The sequence below is a fragment of the Hippocampus bargibanti genome, linkage group LG12 (assembly GCF_051943395.1).
Source record: "Hippocampus bargibanti isolate YZ-2025 linkage group LG12, ASM5194339v1, whole genome shotgun sequence".
Taxonomy (NCBI): domain Eukaryota; kingdom Metazoa; phylum Chordata; class Actinopteri; order Syngnathiformes; family Syngnathidae; genus Hippocampus; species Hippocampus bargibanti.
Genome location: NC_142745.1, coordinates 9,537,501 through 9,553,180, shown reverse-complemented (window position 1 = coordinate 9,553,180; position 15,680 = coordinate 9,537,501). Strand labels below are relative to the sequence as shown.

At 41.3% G+C, this 15,680-nt stretch overlaps 1 protein-coding gene across 1 annotated transcript in view; it reads right to left on the bottom strand.

Moving 5' to 3' along the window:
• Window positions 1-15,680, bottom strand: part of LOC148890387 (sodium- and chloride-dependent GABA transporter 2-like) — a 34,102-nt gene that overhangs the window by 1,318 nt on the left and 17,104 nt on the right. The window contains exons 13-14 of the mRNA XM_089009495.1: window positions 11,500-11,600; window positions 9,866-10,036 (exon numbers count right to left, since the gene is read on the bottom strand). Coding sequence (XP_088865621.1) covers window positions 9,866-10,036; window positions 11,500-11,600 — 272 coding nt within the window. The remainder of the gene's footprint in view (window positions 1-9,865; window positions 10,037-11,499; window positions 11,601-15,680) is intronic.

Below are 15,680 nucleotides of genomic sequence, written 5' to 3'. Positions count from 1 at the left end.
AAATACTAGTGGGGACGATAGATGGTGAACAGAAAAGACTACTTTATTCTAGTAGAACAAAATGGAGAACATCTCTCGTCGGAGCGGGAAGCCAAGAGCACAAAGCCCGCCTCATACGCAACTAGTTAACTAATAAGCTACATACATCCATAGACTAAACTGAACATGAAATAACATGATGTTTACGGATGTGTATAAAAACATGCGCTCTCTCACTCTCTCTCTCTCTCTCTCTCTCTCTCTCTCTCTCTCTCTCTCTCTCTCTCTCTCTCTCTCTCTCTCTCTCTCTCTCTCTCTCTCTCTCTCTCTCTCTCTCTCTGTTTCTCTCTCTCTGTTTCTCTCTCTCTCTCTCTCTCTCTCTCTCTCTCTCTCTCTCTCTCTCTCTCACTCTCTCTGCTTCTCTCACTCTCTCTGCTTCTCGCTGTCTCTCTCTCTCTCTCTCTCTCTCTCTCTCTCTCTCTCTCTCTCTCTCTCTCTCTCTCTCTCTCTCTCTCTCTCTCTCTCTCTCTCTCTGTCTCTCTCTCTCTCTCTCACTCTCTCTGCTTCTCGCTGTCTCTCTCTCTCTCTCTCTCTCTCTCTCTCTCTCTCTCTCTCTCTCTCTCTCTCTCTCTCTTCTCACTTTCTCTCCCACACTCTCTCTCTCTTTCTCTTTCTCTCACTTTATCTCTTGGGCCCCTATGTCTCTCTCTCTTTCTCTCTGTCTCTCTCTGTCTCTCTCTGAGTCTCTATCTGTGTCTCTCTTTGTGTCTCTCTCTGTCTCTCTCTGCCAAGGGTTGACATGCACAACCCGCCACTGAAATAAGTACACTTTCAGTTAGTCCGCAGCTGAGATAAGGACCATCCCCAAGTCCTGTCAACATAAATCAATGTATGCACCTACTGTTATCTTTGTCCTTCAAATTATGATGACATCCACACAACATCTCAATGTATATAAAATTGGAGTGGAGAGAAGAGACCATACACCATTTGTAGGTGGCTTAGGAGGTTAGTACTCCTCTTTGATATGTTTTTTTAAATTGTCTTTTTGTTCCATAAGTGGCACAACTTTTCAAAAAGTTTCCTAATGCTCATGGTGTAAGTGCAAGTGAGGGACATCGAAGAGAATCAAGTGCATGAGGTTCAACGAACGCAATAGATTTGAGGGTTTGGCTATTTTTTTGAGAACCCATTTGAGTTTTGATGCTTTGTTTTGTTCGGGGAACTGTGGAGCAGTGGGACGAGAGCAGTGCAGGTTCTTGAGTCGTCAAGCCTGGCCACAAAAGGCCTGGTGAAGCTTTAATCATTCCTGTGCCACCAGTGGAGATAATGCCAAACCAGGGGAGTGCGGGGTCATTTTTGGCTAGCCTACTTGTTGCCAAGGGAACCGCCGCATGATGCTCATCCCAGGCTAACATCTGCAGTGGTTGTCTGCCAACGGTCAGTTTTATATTATGATTAAATAAGCATGCTGGTCTCATTATAAAATTTTCCTTTGTGTGAAATAATCAAATTGATAGAGTGTTTATGCACATTAGTAAACATATTACATTATTTCATGTTTATATTAAGTAAACATATGTTTTTTCATGTTTAGCTTAGTATATATTATGAATTGTGCACGTTTAATTTCAGTCTAATTTAGTTAAATAAAACTATCAGTCTTATTAGTACAATAGCCGTGGAAGGAAAAAAGCAGCGGCTCCAACTTCAATCTAAGACCCGCCCAACACTGAATTGCTCGTGACCGATTGGACGGGAAAGGTCGACTTGTTCGCAACTGATTGGACAACAGATCGCCACTCTGTAGTTTAAAAACTTGTAGGAGCGGGAGCTCGTTCTCTTTTGCTCTTGCCTTCTCTTGCTTTCTTTGTGCTCATGTCTCCGTCCCACCGAGAGGAGAAGTGCTTTCTCTGCCTCATTAGAATAAAGTAGATGTTTGTCCACCATCTATTGTACTTGCTGATATTTTTATCAAGTGAACTCCAGACAATGCGCGAACCAGGAAAGAAAACGAAGTTTTAACCGGACATTAATTGGTGCCGAAAAACCCGTGCTACGTCGACCAGTCTTTGCTCGAGGACCACAACCTGGGTGACCAGTCAAAGCGAGACGGGAGCTAAAGAAGCTCTTGGCGATTGACCCGTTTTATGATTTTTTCGACGGGAGACCCGCATTGAGATGCGCGTCAAATCTGCGCTTTGATTGGGACAACCTACGGAAGAAACGAAGTTTTTTTTCGTTCTTCACTGAAGCCTGTTCGCGGAAAATCCTCCACGCGAGAGACAGAAAGAATCACAACTTTCTGGTGGCAGTTGGGCTCCTCGCGTTCTGGCTGAAGGACTACACGGCAGCATTCAAAAGTTCACTAAGTAAGTAGCGCGCTAGCTAGCAGCCATTGTTTGAATGCATTGTGAGACCTCCTGGCCAGAGAGTCTCTTTTCCACTTGACTCACGTACAGACCGGTGTGAAGCGATTTTCGTTAGGCAAGGTGGCCAAATGAGAATACGTGTGCCGGTGGAGGAGTGCATATTAAGGTGCACGCAATATCCACACGCCGAAATGTGAATCGGAAGTTTTCCAGCGAAAGAATATTGTTCACAAGGTGGTGATAGCTGGGATTCAGTTTGTGTGGTGGACCGCTTTTAGTCTGTAGAGCGGAAGTGTTTTAGGGCAGCTGCTATTGTACTGAGTCGAGAGGAAAGAAATAAGATCAAAAATACATTTTTAACTTGGTTTGTCTATGCTAGCATCGTGGCAGAGAGAAAGTTCTTTGTCTCGGAGAAAAAAGGGTGGGGGCGAAGTCATTTGAGCCGTTGGTGTGTGTGGTGTGTGTGTGTGCGTAAGAGCATTCCTTGTGTGTGTGCGTGAACGCGCATCCTGGCTGAGGATTGGCGCGAATCACGCCCTTTGTTCTTGGGTTTGAATCAACATCGCGAGGTGTGCTTCCTTTCTTGTGATAGCTGAAGAAGGAATTTGTTGTTGCAATCGTGAAAATGGGTGCTATTTTTTCTAAAAAGACCCCAATTCATAGGGACGTAGAGTTTATGTCCAAAAAGTTCCCAGGTAGCGAACTTTATTGCAAGAAATGGATGGACTGTAGTACGTTCTCTGGTTCTTTACAGCTACAGCCTTTGGAGGAAGTTTTGTTTCGATTGAAACTTCAAGAAGCATCCGCGATGAAAAAATCTCTTGGAAAGATACGTGCCGAGATAATTGCCTGCGAAGCTTGGATTGCGCAAGCAAAAATCAGAGAGAGAGAAATGGAAGCCAAACGGATGAAAAAAGAGGAGAAAGCGATAGTTGCAATGTCTTCCAAAGTGAGCTCTGACGATGAAACTGTGGCTTCGTCTGTTGCACGTCCCAATGTAAAGTTGGTGGAAAATGGGAAGCAGCCATTGTTTCAATCCCCAGGGAGGCGAGGGGGAGAGGCGGGGGGCTGCCCCGTCGAGGCGCCACGACCCCCCTCCTCCTCCGCGGAGCTGAAGAAGGGGGAGGACGCCATTTGTTCAACCCCTGTGGGGCGGGTGGGCCCCCCTGCGTGGGCCCCCCAGGTGATGACTCCAAATGTCTGTTGGGCAGACCAGCAGAATGGAGCGCTTATGACCCCTACTGGAGGAATACGAGGATTACAACCTGAGATGGCAAATCAGATTGCCGCTGATTGTGTCTCTTCGCGTACGAGGAGCAAAGCAAATTGTTCTGGACAATTGTACCCGTTTGAAGAGTTGAATGGAATTGAAATGAATAATGGAAGCGACTGTGACGCTTTGCCACTCATTCAGGTAGCAAATCCTAATTCTTCAAGCATACATGATCAAACTATCTTGGTTTATCGGCCATGGGGCGACAGTGATGTCGCAGAGGCGTGTAAAGGACTAGGTGATGTTGTTGAAAATGCAGAAAGTTGGACTGAGAATTTTGAGGAATTATGTGCTTCTTATCAGTTGAATGGACAAGAAACACTTAAGGTTTTCAGGAGATGCTTGGGACACCATTGGAATCGGGTGAAAGGTGACTTCACTGGGAAAACATCGATGGGAACAAATATGACGTACGAGGAAGCGTCAACCCAACGAAGATTGGCTTGTGAAAACATCCGAACATTATGGAAGAAAACACCAAACTTTGGCTTAATTCAGAATTGTAGACAGTTACGTGGGGAAGATATTAACATTTTTCGGGGACGCTTGGAAAATGTTTTTCGAAACCACTGCTGTATTCCTGAATCTGCTGATGAGAATTCCATATATGTCAACCAATTCAAGCAAACATTTTTGCAGAATTTGACGCCGGAAATTGGAGATTTCATTCGCAAACATTATGTCCAACACCGGACTGGAAGGTTGGTTGATCTCATGGAATGGGCAATACACGCCCAAGAAGTGGTGAGAAAAAAGTGGGGAAATGGTGCAGATTCGCCGATGGAACATGTGATGGCATCTACCATGGGTAACATAATGGAGAACGTGTTATACCAGGATCGGATGAAGAGACGGATGCCGCACAATGATCGATGCTACAGTTGTGGCAGTGTAGGGCATATGGCTCGCCACTGCAAAAAGAAACCTATACCGAAAAGGAAACATGGGAAATCTTACAGACCTCCACCATATAATACGCGATATGGTGAAGGACATAAAACAAAACATTCAGATTGACGCGAGGAACCCCATTTCAACACTGATGACAACAGTCACAACAGTGAGGAATGGGAATCAATAAAACCAGTTGAAATCTTGGATTTGACTAATGTGTTTGCCTTAACCTTACCGGAAAACGAAAAACCTTATTATTGGCTAAAAATCGGGAAAAAGGATGTCAAATTTCTTTGCGATAGTGGTGCATGCAGATCAGTGTTAAGAGACACCATTCCAGGTGTCACTCCGAGTCGACAACAAATTTCTGTGGTATCTGCAGATGGGAAAGTGACATTGTTACCGATTTCTAAACCAATAAAAATTTTAGATGAGGGACTAAGTCCATACAAGGTCACTATGGTCTTGAGTGGAGAGTGTCCTATAAATTTGTTGGGGAGAGACCTGTTACAAAAATTGCAAATAGCTTTAATACCAACAGAAGAAGGGTATAAACCCAAAAAAGTGAATTTTCTGGAGTCCTTCGTAGTTGACGCTATGGGGGACCCAGTAAAGGTCGATTCATTAGAATTATGACTGATGGCCACTTTAGGGGCGGAGGACTTTCCAGACGTCCCTGCCACCCTTTGGTCATCGGGAAAAACTGATGTGGGCTTACTTAAAACAGCGAAACCAGTTGAAGTATTGCCTAAAACGACTTATCGACCAAGACTTAAACAATATCCATTAAAACAGGACGCTATTATTGGCATCACCCCTGTAATACGGGATATGGTGAAAGCTGGTATTTTGATTGAAGACCCAACTTGTGAATGTAATACACCGATATTTCCTGTTAAAAAAGTGGAATCTGGAGTTTGGAGAATGGTGCATGATTTACGACAGGTAAATAAATCCATACAATCACGTGCTCCGTGTGTGCCAGACCCGCACACATTATTGAACAGTTTAAAACCTGACAAAAAATGGTTTACAGTGATTGATTTGAGCAATGCCTTTTTCTCCATTCCGTTACACAAAAATTCACGTCATTGGTTCGGATTTACATTTAATGGGAAAAAATATACATATACAAGATTACCACAAGGGTTTACAGATAGTCCTACAATTTTTTCACAGGAAATGTCTTCGTGTATTGCTGATTTTAAACATCCTGAATCTTCTCAGATTCTTTTGTATGTTGACGACATCTTAATTGCTTCACCGACTGCAGATGAGAACAAGACTGTATCAATAGCTTTGTTCCAATATTTAGCGAATACAGGTAACAAAGCTTCTTTGGATAAATTGCAGTTCTGTCAACAAGAAGTAGTTTTCTTAGGACATCTTTTGTCAAGAAAGGGAAGAGAGTTGACAACTAAGAGAAAACAGACAATTTTGCAGGTTCCTCGACCTAAGACGAAAAAACAGATGATGACGTTTTTGGGACTGTGCAATTATTGCAGAACTTGGATTCCGCATTATGCACAAGTTACCCAACCATTATTGACACTTATATACCAAGACGAAATGGCACTGAAAGACTCTATTCAGTGGACCGAAGAGGGCAGTAAAGCATTTACAGAATTAAAAAATTTGATAGCAAACACTAGCGTCTTAGCTTTACCTGACTATGACAGACCTTTTGTTCAAACAGTTGACTGCAAAGACAAATACATGACTTCAGTCCTGTTACAAAAGCATGGACAAAAGCTGAGACCAGTTGCATTTTATTCTAAAAGAATAATTCAGATCCAGGTGCTTTGTTGGCAAAATGGTTGTGTGAAATGTTGTACAACAACAAAGAGGTCCACAGCACGTGTACTGCCGCAGTCCTGTGTTCCCTTTGCAGGAACAGAGAGGCTGCTGGGCTCCCCGAAGGCGCTGATCAAGGTCTGCACCAAAGTCGGAGGGGCCATTCACCGTGCTGATAACAACGCCAACTGCCATCAAAATCGCCGAGAGGTCCACCTGGGTGCATCAAAGCCACTGCAAAATCGTTCACCAACCAGATCCGGAGCAGGTGGAAGAGAGACGGAGCCAAACCACTCAATAGCCATGGGTTTGGTCCACATCATCTTGCTGTATGAATTAGTGGAGGCAATCCAGATGACGCACGTAAAGCCTCCCATTCCATCAGCCTGCCAAACTCCACCATTGCAACCAACGATGACAGAAAAGTGCCCTAGCATGGCACATCCTGTAGCCTGCTTGCCACTACAAGATGCAGGAATCATCTCATTTCCTCTTAACATCCTCAGGAACGAAGCACGACAAACGGGAAGTGATTACCCTCATGGTCCTTGGTACGCTCGTATCAAGTCAGGGAAGACTTGGACCACTGGTTGGGACTCAGTTGTGGTCCATTCTGAGCCCAAAACAAAATGGGTTCAAAATAGCTGTGCCCAAGAAGCAAAACGAATTGTCAGAAAGATAACTCAAGGGAACTGGTTAGGAACTGGAACTGGCACAATGACAGATATCCAACTCGTTATCGTAACCCACAAGGTTGCGGGATGCATGGACTTGAGACTCTGTCCTGATTTTCGTGAACATCACACTGGTTTTCCTGTAACTATATGCATGTTGTCATCTTTGACAACACCAGTCGTGACATCGCCTTTCCAGCGCAAACCGCACATCAAACCGACAGCCTGGATGGAAACACCTGACAAAAAAGCCCAAAATTCAGATGTCATGGACGCATTATATCAACCATTTGCAGGAGAAAAACATGACTGGAATCCGTTGTTATCAAACACGTGGTATCGTTATGCTACATTAATTGCTAAACAAAATAGGAAAAGTAATTGCTTTGTTTGTTCTTTTATGCCACATTCTGTAACGCAACAAAGAGTGCATTCAAAGGTATTTGGAGATAAAATGGCTCGAGCTGCGTATATGTTAATATCTTCGCATAAACCTGATCAACATTTTCCAGTTCTTCGCAATGCTTCGAGAGGAGAGATTGTTCCAAGTTTGGATACCATTTTGGAAACTGAAAATCAGGTTATGACCGAGAGCGGATTGCGATTACCAGTATGCGTTGCAATGTACGGTACAGGTCAAAATCTAGGTTTTATAGATGAGAATAGATGTTTATACGTGCTACCGTTAAACACCAATGTCACCATTTTACCTGTATCTTCACATCTTTGGTGGTTATGTGGTTGGAAAGTATATTCTTTTATTCCTCCGAAAGCCTACGGTATGTGCGCACCTGTTACTGTAACTGACAATACTTTCATCATTACCAGTCGTCCAGCACACCATCATGTGAAAAGAAGAGTGTCGTTTAAGCCCCACGATTCGATCTGGGGAACTGATGTTCCAGAACAATTCAAACACCATAGCACGGGAAGTAAGGTAATGTTAGCTCTTTTTCCACAAATTGGAGTAGCTAAAAACATGCTACGAATTGAAACAATTGACTACAGGTTTCAAGTGTTTGTAAACGCCAGTTTGGAAGTAGATGAAATGCAAAACACTGAAATTGCAGCAATTAGACAAATGGTGCTGCAAAATAGAATGGTTTTGGACCTTTTGACCGCGCCACAAGGGGGCGTCTGTGCTATGGTGGGTGATACTTGTTGTACGTACATACCCGAAGAAGCGAATTCCATAAACATGACTGATGCTCTGTCTGTTGTCAGGGATCTCAGAGATGCCATGGCCAAAGATCACCGGCCTGATCAACCGTGGATCTTTGACGGGCTCTTTGGGGGCTCTTGGTATAAGACTTTGCTCAGACTGTTTATCCCATTCGCAATTGTGATTGTACTTATTTTCTTAGTCATTGGTTGTATTATTCCATGCTTAAGAACAATGCTAATGAATATGATAACTAATTCTCAGGTGAATTACGCAAAGGTTTTGTATCAACAAATGCGTGAAGGGGACCCAGTGTTGTAGCTAGGGATAGTACACCATGGCCAGAGAGTGGTTGCTCCAAAGAACAAAAGCAAAAAAAAAAAGAAAACGGAGAGCCGAGAAGGAGTTTTCCTCATTAAAAACCCTCAAAATGGAGAGGTTATATATCACAGCAGCAAAATTGTGATAGAGGTTTTTCGCCTTCTCCATGGTAAGTTAAATAATATTAGACGTTGGATAGATGAGATTAGAATGGTTCCCTGTGCAAAATTAGTATGACGTGCATGCATGAAATCTTTTGGAAATGTATGAACTGATGTTTAAATGTACAACAGGAGGGAATGATAGAGTGTTTATGCACATTAGTAAACATATTACATTATTTCATGTTTATATTAAGTAAACATATGTTTTTTCATGTTTAGCTTAGTATATATTATGAATTGTGCACGTTTAATTTCAGTCTAATTTAGTTAAATAAAACTATCAGTCTTATTAGTACAATAGCCGTGGAAGGAAAAAAGCAGCGGCTCCAACTTCAATCTAAGACCCGCCCAACACTGAATTGCTCGTGACCGATTGGACGGGAAAGGTCGACTTGTTCGCAACTGATTGGACAACAGATCGCCACTCTGTAGTTTAAAAACTTGTAGGAGCGGGAGCTCGTTCTCTTTTGCTCTTGCCTTCTCTTGCTTTCTTTGTGCTCATGTCTCCGTCCCACCGAGAGGAGAAGTGCTTTCTCTGCCTCATTAGAATAAAGTAGATGTTTGTCCACCATCTATTGTACTTGCTGATATTTTTATCAAGTGAACTCCAGACAATGCGCGAACCAGGAAAGAAAACGAAGTTTTAACCGGACACAAATCACTTAGAATAAAAACTTTTTTACTCCCCTCGTACTTGTGTGGAGTATGGTCTTCCAACTTGCAGGTAGCCTCATCAGAATTAATAATATGAAGGAATAAAGATTAAAGACATACCAGTGAAGTTTAAAGGTTTTAAAATACAAGTTGAAAATGAATGATTAAGGAACAAGGTCTTAAAGTCATGTTGGTCAAAAATCCTGTTCTTGCAGTGTAAGTACATTTTATAGTTTTATTCAGCTTTTTGTTTGATTTGTTTTTACATTGACATTAAATCTATTTACCCCTCAATCTGCTTTGAAATGTACTGTATTTTAATTAATCAGAATCAGAAAGCCTATAGTCATCCCACAATGGGGAAATTTACTGTAAATGAATCATATTAAGTCACGTTGTGTATCAAATAAGCTGTAAATTATTGAATTGATAATTTTTTTTCAACCCCAAGTTACTGCCTCAGTACTACAGACCTGATCCTTGTCATTCTTTGGCGAACTCTCAACATTTTCCGCTTTTGAACAGGAACAAAGAATTTGAAACTCAATTCACCACATTAAAAGGGCAAAAAGACAAACCTGCCACACTGTGCCTTTCATCTGAGTCACTTTAAAGAGGATCCACAGTGGCACCAGCAGAACACAGAACAGTCCGAGGAACCAGCCCAGAGCATAGGCCCAGGTTGGATAGACGTAGGTTTTGTTGAATTTAAGAGGCTTGTACCTCACCAAGGAGAAGACAAAGGTACCCTAGAAAGTAACAAAACAAAACACAGTTAAACATGTAAGTGTAAATGAATGTAAATTTCTCCACTGCGAGACGAATAAAGATACATCCAATCCAAACCTTAAAGGACAACCGACGCCTCCGGACAAGTTGTGTCCATAATTTATAAAATCACTTCAAATTACTTCTACTGAGCGTATTTTACAAAGATTCCACGGCATGTAGCTATATTTTACGTTTTAAGACTTGCACTGGGGCGGCCCGGTAGTCGAGTGGTTAGCACACCGGCTCCACAGTGCAGAGGTCGCCGGTTCGCGTCCCGGTCCGGCCTCCCTGTGTGGAGTTTGCATATTCTCCCCGGACCCGCGTGGGTTTTCTCCGGGTCCTCCGGTTTCCTCCCACACTCCAAAAACATGCATGGCAGGCAGATTGACCACTCCAAATTGTCCCTAGGTGTGAGTGTGAGAGTGACTGTTGTATGTCTTTGTGTGCCCTGCGATTGGCTGGCAACCAATTCAGGGTGTCCCCCGCCTCGTGCCCGAAGACAGCTGAGATAGGCTCCAGCAACCCCCGCGACCCTAATGAGGAATAAGCGGTACGGAAAATGAGATGAGATGAGAGAAGACTCGCACTGAATATTCAGGAAGTCTTGATTTCGAGTTGATGACGATGCCTGACGTGACGTCACGTCTGGAACGGCCCTGACCGAGAAAGCGACACACAATGCATTTTGGGTACATTGTTTGGTCTCAAAACTTCATGTTGATGGCGAAATTAGAAGGAAAACAAAGAAATAATGCGATGGTTAATCGTTGTGTGTTACACCAAGACTACTATTTGATACGAGCTGACAAAAATTCCCAGCAGTCAAATCAGCCCATTTCCAACGGAGCTTGGGCGCCATCTTTTGCATCTTCTGGGACACTACATTGCTGTCATTGACGGCTCAAATTGATATGGGAGGACTCCTTTAATCGATTGCAAACATGTATGCTTTCCTCTTCAGAACTATTTGAATCATATTCATAACTGGATGAGTAACAAGAAAGCATCTTCTCCGAATCTGAACTCTCTGAGCCCATTGTTTTGTTTCTTGAGCAAGGCAAGATGATTTGGCGTGACGTCACGAACTGGGGGCGGGACTTTCTGAAAATGCCCAGTTTCGAGCTGATTTGTGGCAGATTTTGGGACACTTGAAGTCATTTTTATTGGTGTTTTCAATTTGAATAAAAATATCATACTGCATGTTTTGGGTATTTTAGATGCTATAAAACGTTTTTTTCTGATGTCAGTTAGGAAACAAAAAAAATTGTGTCGGTTTTCCTTTAAGACATTCAGTGTGCTTTCAGGATCCCGACATACAGGGTTAGTGGGATCTCACGAGAAAGGGTTGAAATAGTCCTGTACATTTTTAGATATTTCTAGAAACTTTTAGGATGATAATAAGCATAAAAAGTCCTCGTACCACCCACATGATTTCACTCACCAAACAAACAGCAGGGGTAATGTAAAGCCAGCAAATCTTCATTAACGGCCACGGACGATAGCCTATCATTTCTTCAATGTTGTCATAGAGCTGGTCTGCACCTGTTAATCAAACACAAAATCAGAATGAATTTGGTAGCATAAAAATAAATAATTAAAATATCTGACGTGAAAAAAAAATATCCATCCATCTCTATATATTTTTATTATGTATACTTGTCTTCAGGTGTACGTTTTATTTTGCATTTTAACACCTTGTAAAATGTCTTTGAATGTGATGAAAAGTGCATTCAAATATTTTTAATAAATGTATTCTTCTTCTTCTTCTTCTTCTTATTATTATTATTATTATTATTATTATTATTATTATTATTATTATTATTATTATTTTAATGATTATTATTATTATACCTCTTTTTTCACCCCCAATAAAACAACTAAATAAATAGACATAGATTAAATAAACATTTTTTCTTTCGTTTGTATGTTATATAAGTTGGCATGTTAAATTTTATTACTGTATTACATTTTTTTTATACGTAGAGCCCTATCTAGGAAAATAAAGACTCACATCAGATTACTGTAAATAGCCACAAAAAAAACATAGTCACTTAAAAATAATTTTTAGGTTAAAGGCCAAATCTTGATAGAGCTCGTGTATTGGTTCTCATTATGTGTACTCATCTCTGCATCGAAGAAAATATACTTGAGGTCCAAGCCATCAGCTCCTCTGAGTTTTGAATAAATCCCTGTGTACAACAGGCTAGAACAAAGTTTCCATGAACGTCAAATAAAGAGTGCAATGGACTCCTTGGAATCTAATGCCCCTTCATGCTTGGATGAGCTTAACCAGCCGTGATGGGAAGAACAAAAGAGGACAAAATATTTGGCAGATGAAGTGCGTAAGACCCGCGGGACTGTGATACTTGGATTGAGGTCCACACCAAATTGCCTCAACCAAGATACATTCAAGGAATGTATGCACTGTCAAGGGTCTTAATGCCCTCTTGTATCCATACATGCATTTTCTAATCCACTTGTCCTCATTGATGGATGTGGATGTGTTGTTGACATTCCCAGCTGTCTTCAAGCAGGATGAACAGGTCGCCAGCCAACAGGGGCCCCACAACGGGGCCCACATAAACAAACATCCCTTCGCGCTGACAATCACACTCAGGGACAATTTAGAAGTGGTCTATTAACCTGCCATGCATATGTCAGTGGCGAACAAAGGCCCTCGAACAGAAACAGATTGACTTTTACTGCCGGCAGGGGGTGCAGTTGTCATGAAGCTGCTAGATGTGCGCTTCTCAACTGACCTTTGCAGCCTCCGCTGGCCTTTTATTGATCGTACATGCTAACTACTAATTTGGACAAAACACTCCCTTCTTTGTTTACATACAACGCCCTGGGACAGCCCCAATGGGTCCCCCCTAATTTGTCCTCCAAAGTGCAAGGCACCCCCTCGTACAAGCACTCACATCGAAAAACATTCTCATTTCAATTTGTAACCTAGCTAGTGACCTGTTCTCGTGAAGGAGCATACCGTGTGCTTCGTTTCGTCCTGTACCAAGTACAGTACTCCTACGTACTCCCTTTCAAAGTTCTTGGTTAACAGGCTGAGCCTGTTCACTTCAAAATGACCTCTGTATATGAGTGATCACACACATTCGGTCAATAAAACACACAACAAATGAAACTTTTAAACATGATAACTTTCAGTGTGTCTATTCTCTATCAGCATATCGGTGGAATGTGGGAGTGAACCCAACTACCCGGAGAGAAGCCAAAGGAGAACATGCAAATTCCTAACTCCGGAATTAAACCCTGCAGTGTGAAAAGAAGTTACTAACCACTCAACCATTGTGGCACTGTCCTCCTGCAGTCAAAAGCAAACAGACATTAAAATAATTTTACAAGGATTATGATTTAAAAAGGTAATTAAATAGATTGAAGTTATAATATTGTATGTTTAACATCTAATCATGTGATACAATGAATACAATTTAATATTTTGAACCAAATACGCTTTATAAACAAAACCACAATTCCGGGTAAGAAATATTTTGGATGAGATGTAGTGTCTGATGACTTCCACAAGAGAGCAGCAAGCACAATCAAAGTACAGTCCAGCAAATCAAGGTCCCTCCGTGTCAAGGTTATCCACACCAAAACATTGCCCCCCCCCCCCAATCCCAAAGGTTTAAAAAGCAACTTAATCAGAAGACAAATATTGTGAAATGGCAAACGCCCCTCCAGCCTTTCCCGGCCACTAAAACAATCAATTTCGAGAAACGGAGTCAACATATTCATTGCCGATCAGTGTCCAGACCGGAAGTAGAACTGGTCAGTGGTTATTGTGTGCGCCTATTACTTAAAGGTTGAGTGAACGCTGGCGCATTTGGCTGCCGCTGCTTACCCGCAGAACAACTTATCCTGTGACAGTAAAGTGTCTTTGAGAATTTTGAAAGGCACTTGTACATTAAATGTATTATATGATTATTATTATTATTATTATTAGTAGTAGTAGTAGTAGTAGTAGTAGTAGTAGTAGTAGTAGTAGTCGTATTAGTATTAGTATTGGTATTAGTTATAGTATTATAGATGCAATACTATACTGTATGCAGAATCTATCGCCCTCTACCGGCGAACTAATAGAATGCAAAGACCAAAACTCAGCGTAATTTTGAAGCACGTGAATCACGGTGGCAAGAGGGGACAAACTTTGCAAGACTAACTCTTTTTTTTCAAAATGTCACCAAAATTAATTAATTAAGTAATTCCAAACGGCTTCGAGTATTTCCTCAAGGAATGGAGGGCGGGAATAGTATTTCTTACATCTGCTTTGTTCATCATGTTGATGAAGTCAGTTTGCTAGTTCCCCCCATATTGAAATGAATAGTAGGTATGAAGAGTCAAACAAAGAGCAGTGCCACAAAAATCAACACAATGTTAATAGCGTCACTTTAAATAGGAAGGAGTTTTCCCGGAGGAAAGAAGCATGGATGCTGCTATGGAAACCGTTTCATCCCAGGTGAATACCTGCCTTTCTTGAAAAGAAGAGAAAGTTAAAAAGCAGGACAGTTTCTATTAGTGGGAAGGACTTTCACGGTCACCTATATGTGGTTCTGGTTCCTCATCCTGCTTGTTAACTTAGAAATAACACATTGGATTTTATTTTATTTTATTTTATTATCACTAAAGGAGCACCACGCTTAATTCAAATAATCACCAACATTCAAATGCTGCGATCATGAATCAGATCTGTTGCAGCCAGGAGAGTTGAAAAACAGGCAGGACAGTCATCCCCCAAGCCCGGAGTTGGACACGCCTGTGCCTAAAAAGACAGTGCTCTTGTGCAAGCAAGCACCAGTATTTTTCCGATCCAAACCGATTGGCGATGAGCCCTTTTTTTCTTTTTTTTTCTTTTTTCTTTGTGCATGCACACTCATTGCCAAAAGTAACAGCTCATACCAATACATGCCTGTATCACCAATGAGAGTCAGAGCAAAGTTTCCTGATGTATTATTTGCCGTAAACAAATTGATAGTATATCAATTTGTATAAAAGTAATTTGTATAAAAGTACAATATTCAAAATGTTTTGAAAGAAGGCATCTCCTCAAGTATCCCCAACACTATGACTATACATGTATAGAGAAACAAAACACTCTTCAAAAACGATGCATAGGTAGTTTTCCTCTCTGATATATTTAACACGCCTGTAAGCCAATGTAACATAATGCACAGTTTGAACATTAACACTGCACTTAACACTGTGGAAAATAAAACACAACTTCAAATGTGACTCACTTAAAATGTCCACACAGACGTTAGACCTAAATAAATCTTTGAAAACTGCTATATAAGGTTAAATGCAAATCTGGTGCTTTTTATTATCTTTGTGACTACATTATTTCCTGTACAGTAGATGATAATTGTCCATGTTAAGCGTTTTATTACTGCTTCAGCAGTTGTTAAAGCACTAAATCAAGGTGTATTGTATTGTATTGTATTTAAATTTGGATATTGAGAATTAATATTGTAGGTATCAACAGTCTTTGTTTTTGTGATTCGTTTAATTACATTGTGACTTTTTTTAAATTATTGTACATTTTTATTACTGATGTATGTAACGTGCGGCACAGTAATAACATCCATTTCACGGTACGGAGGCCTAATG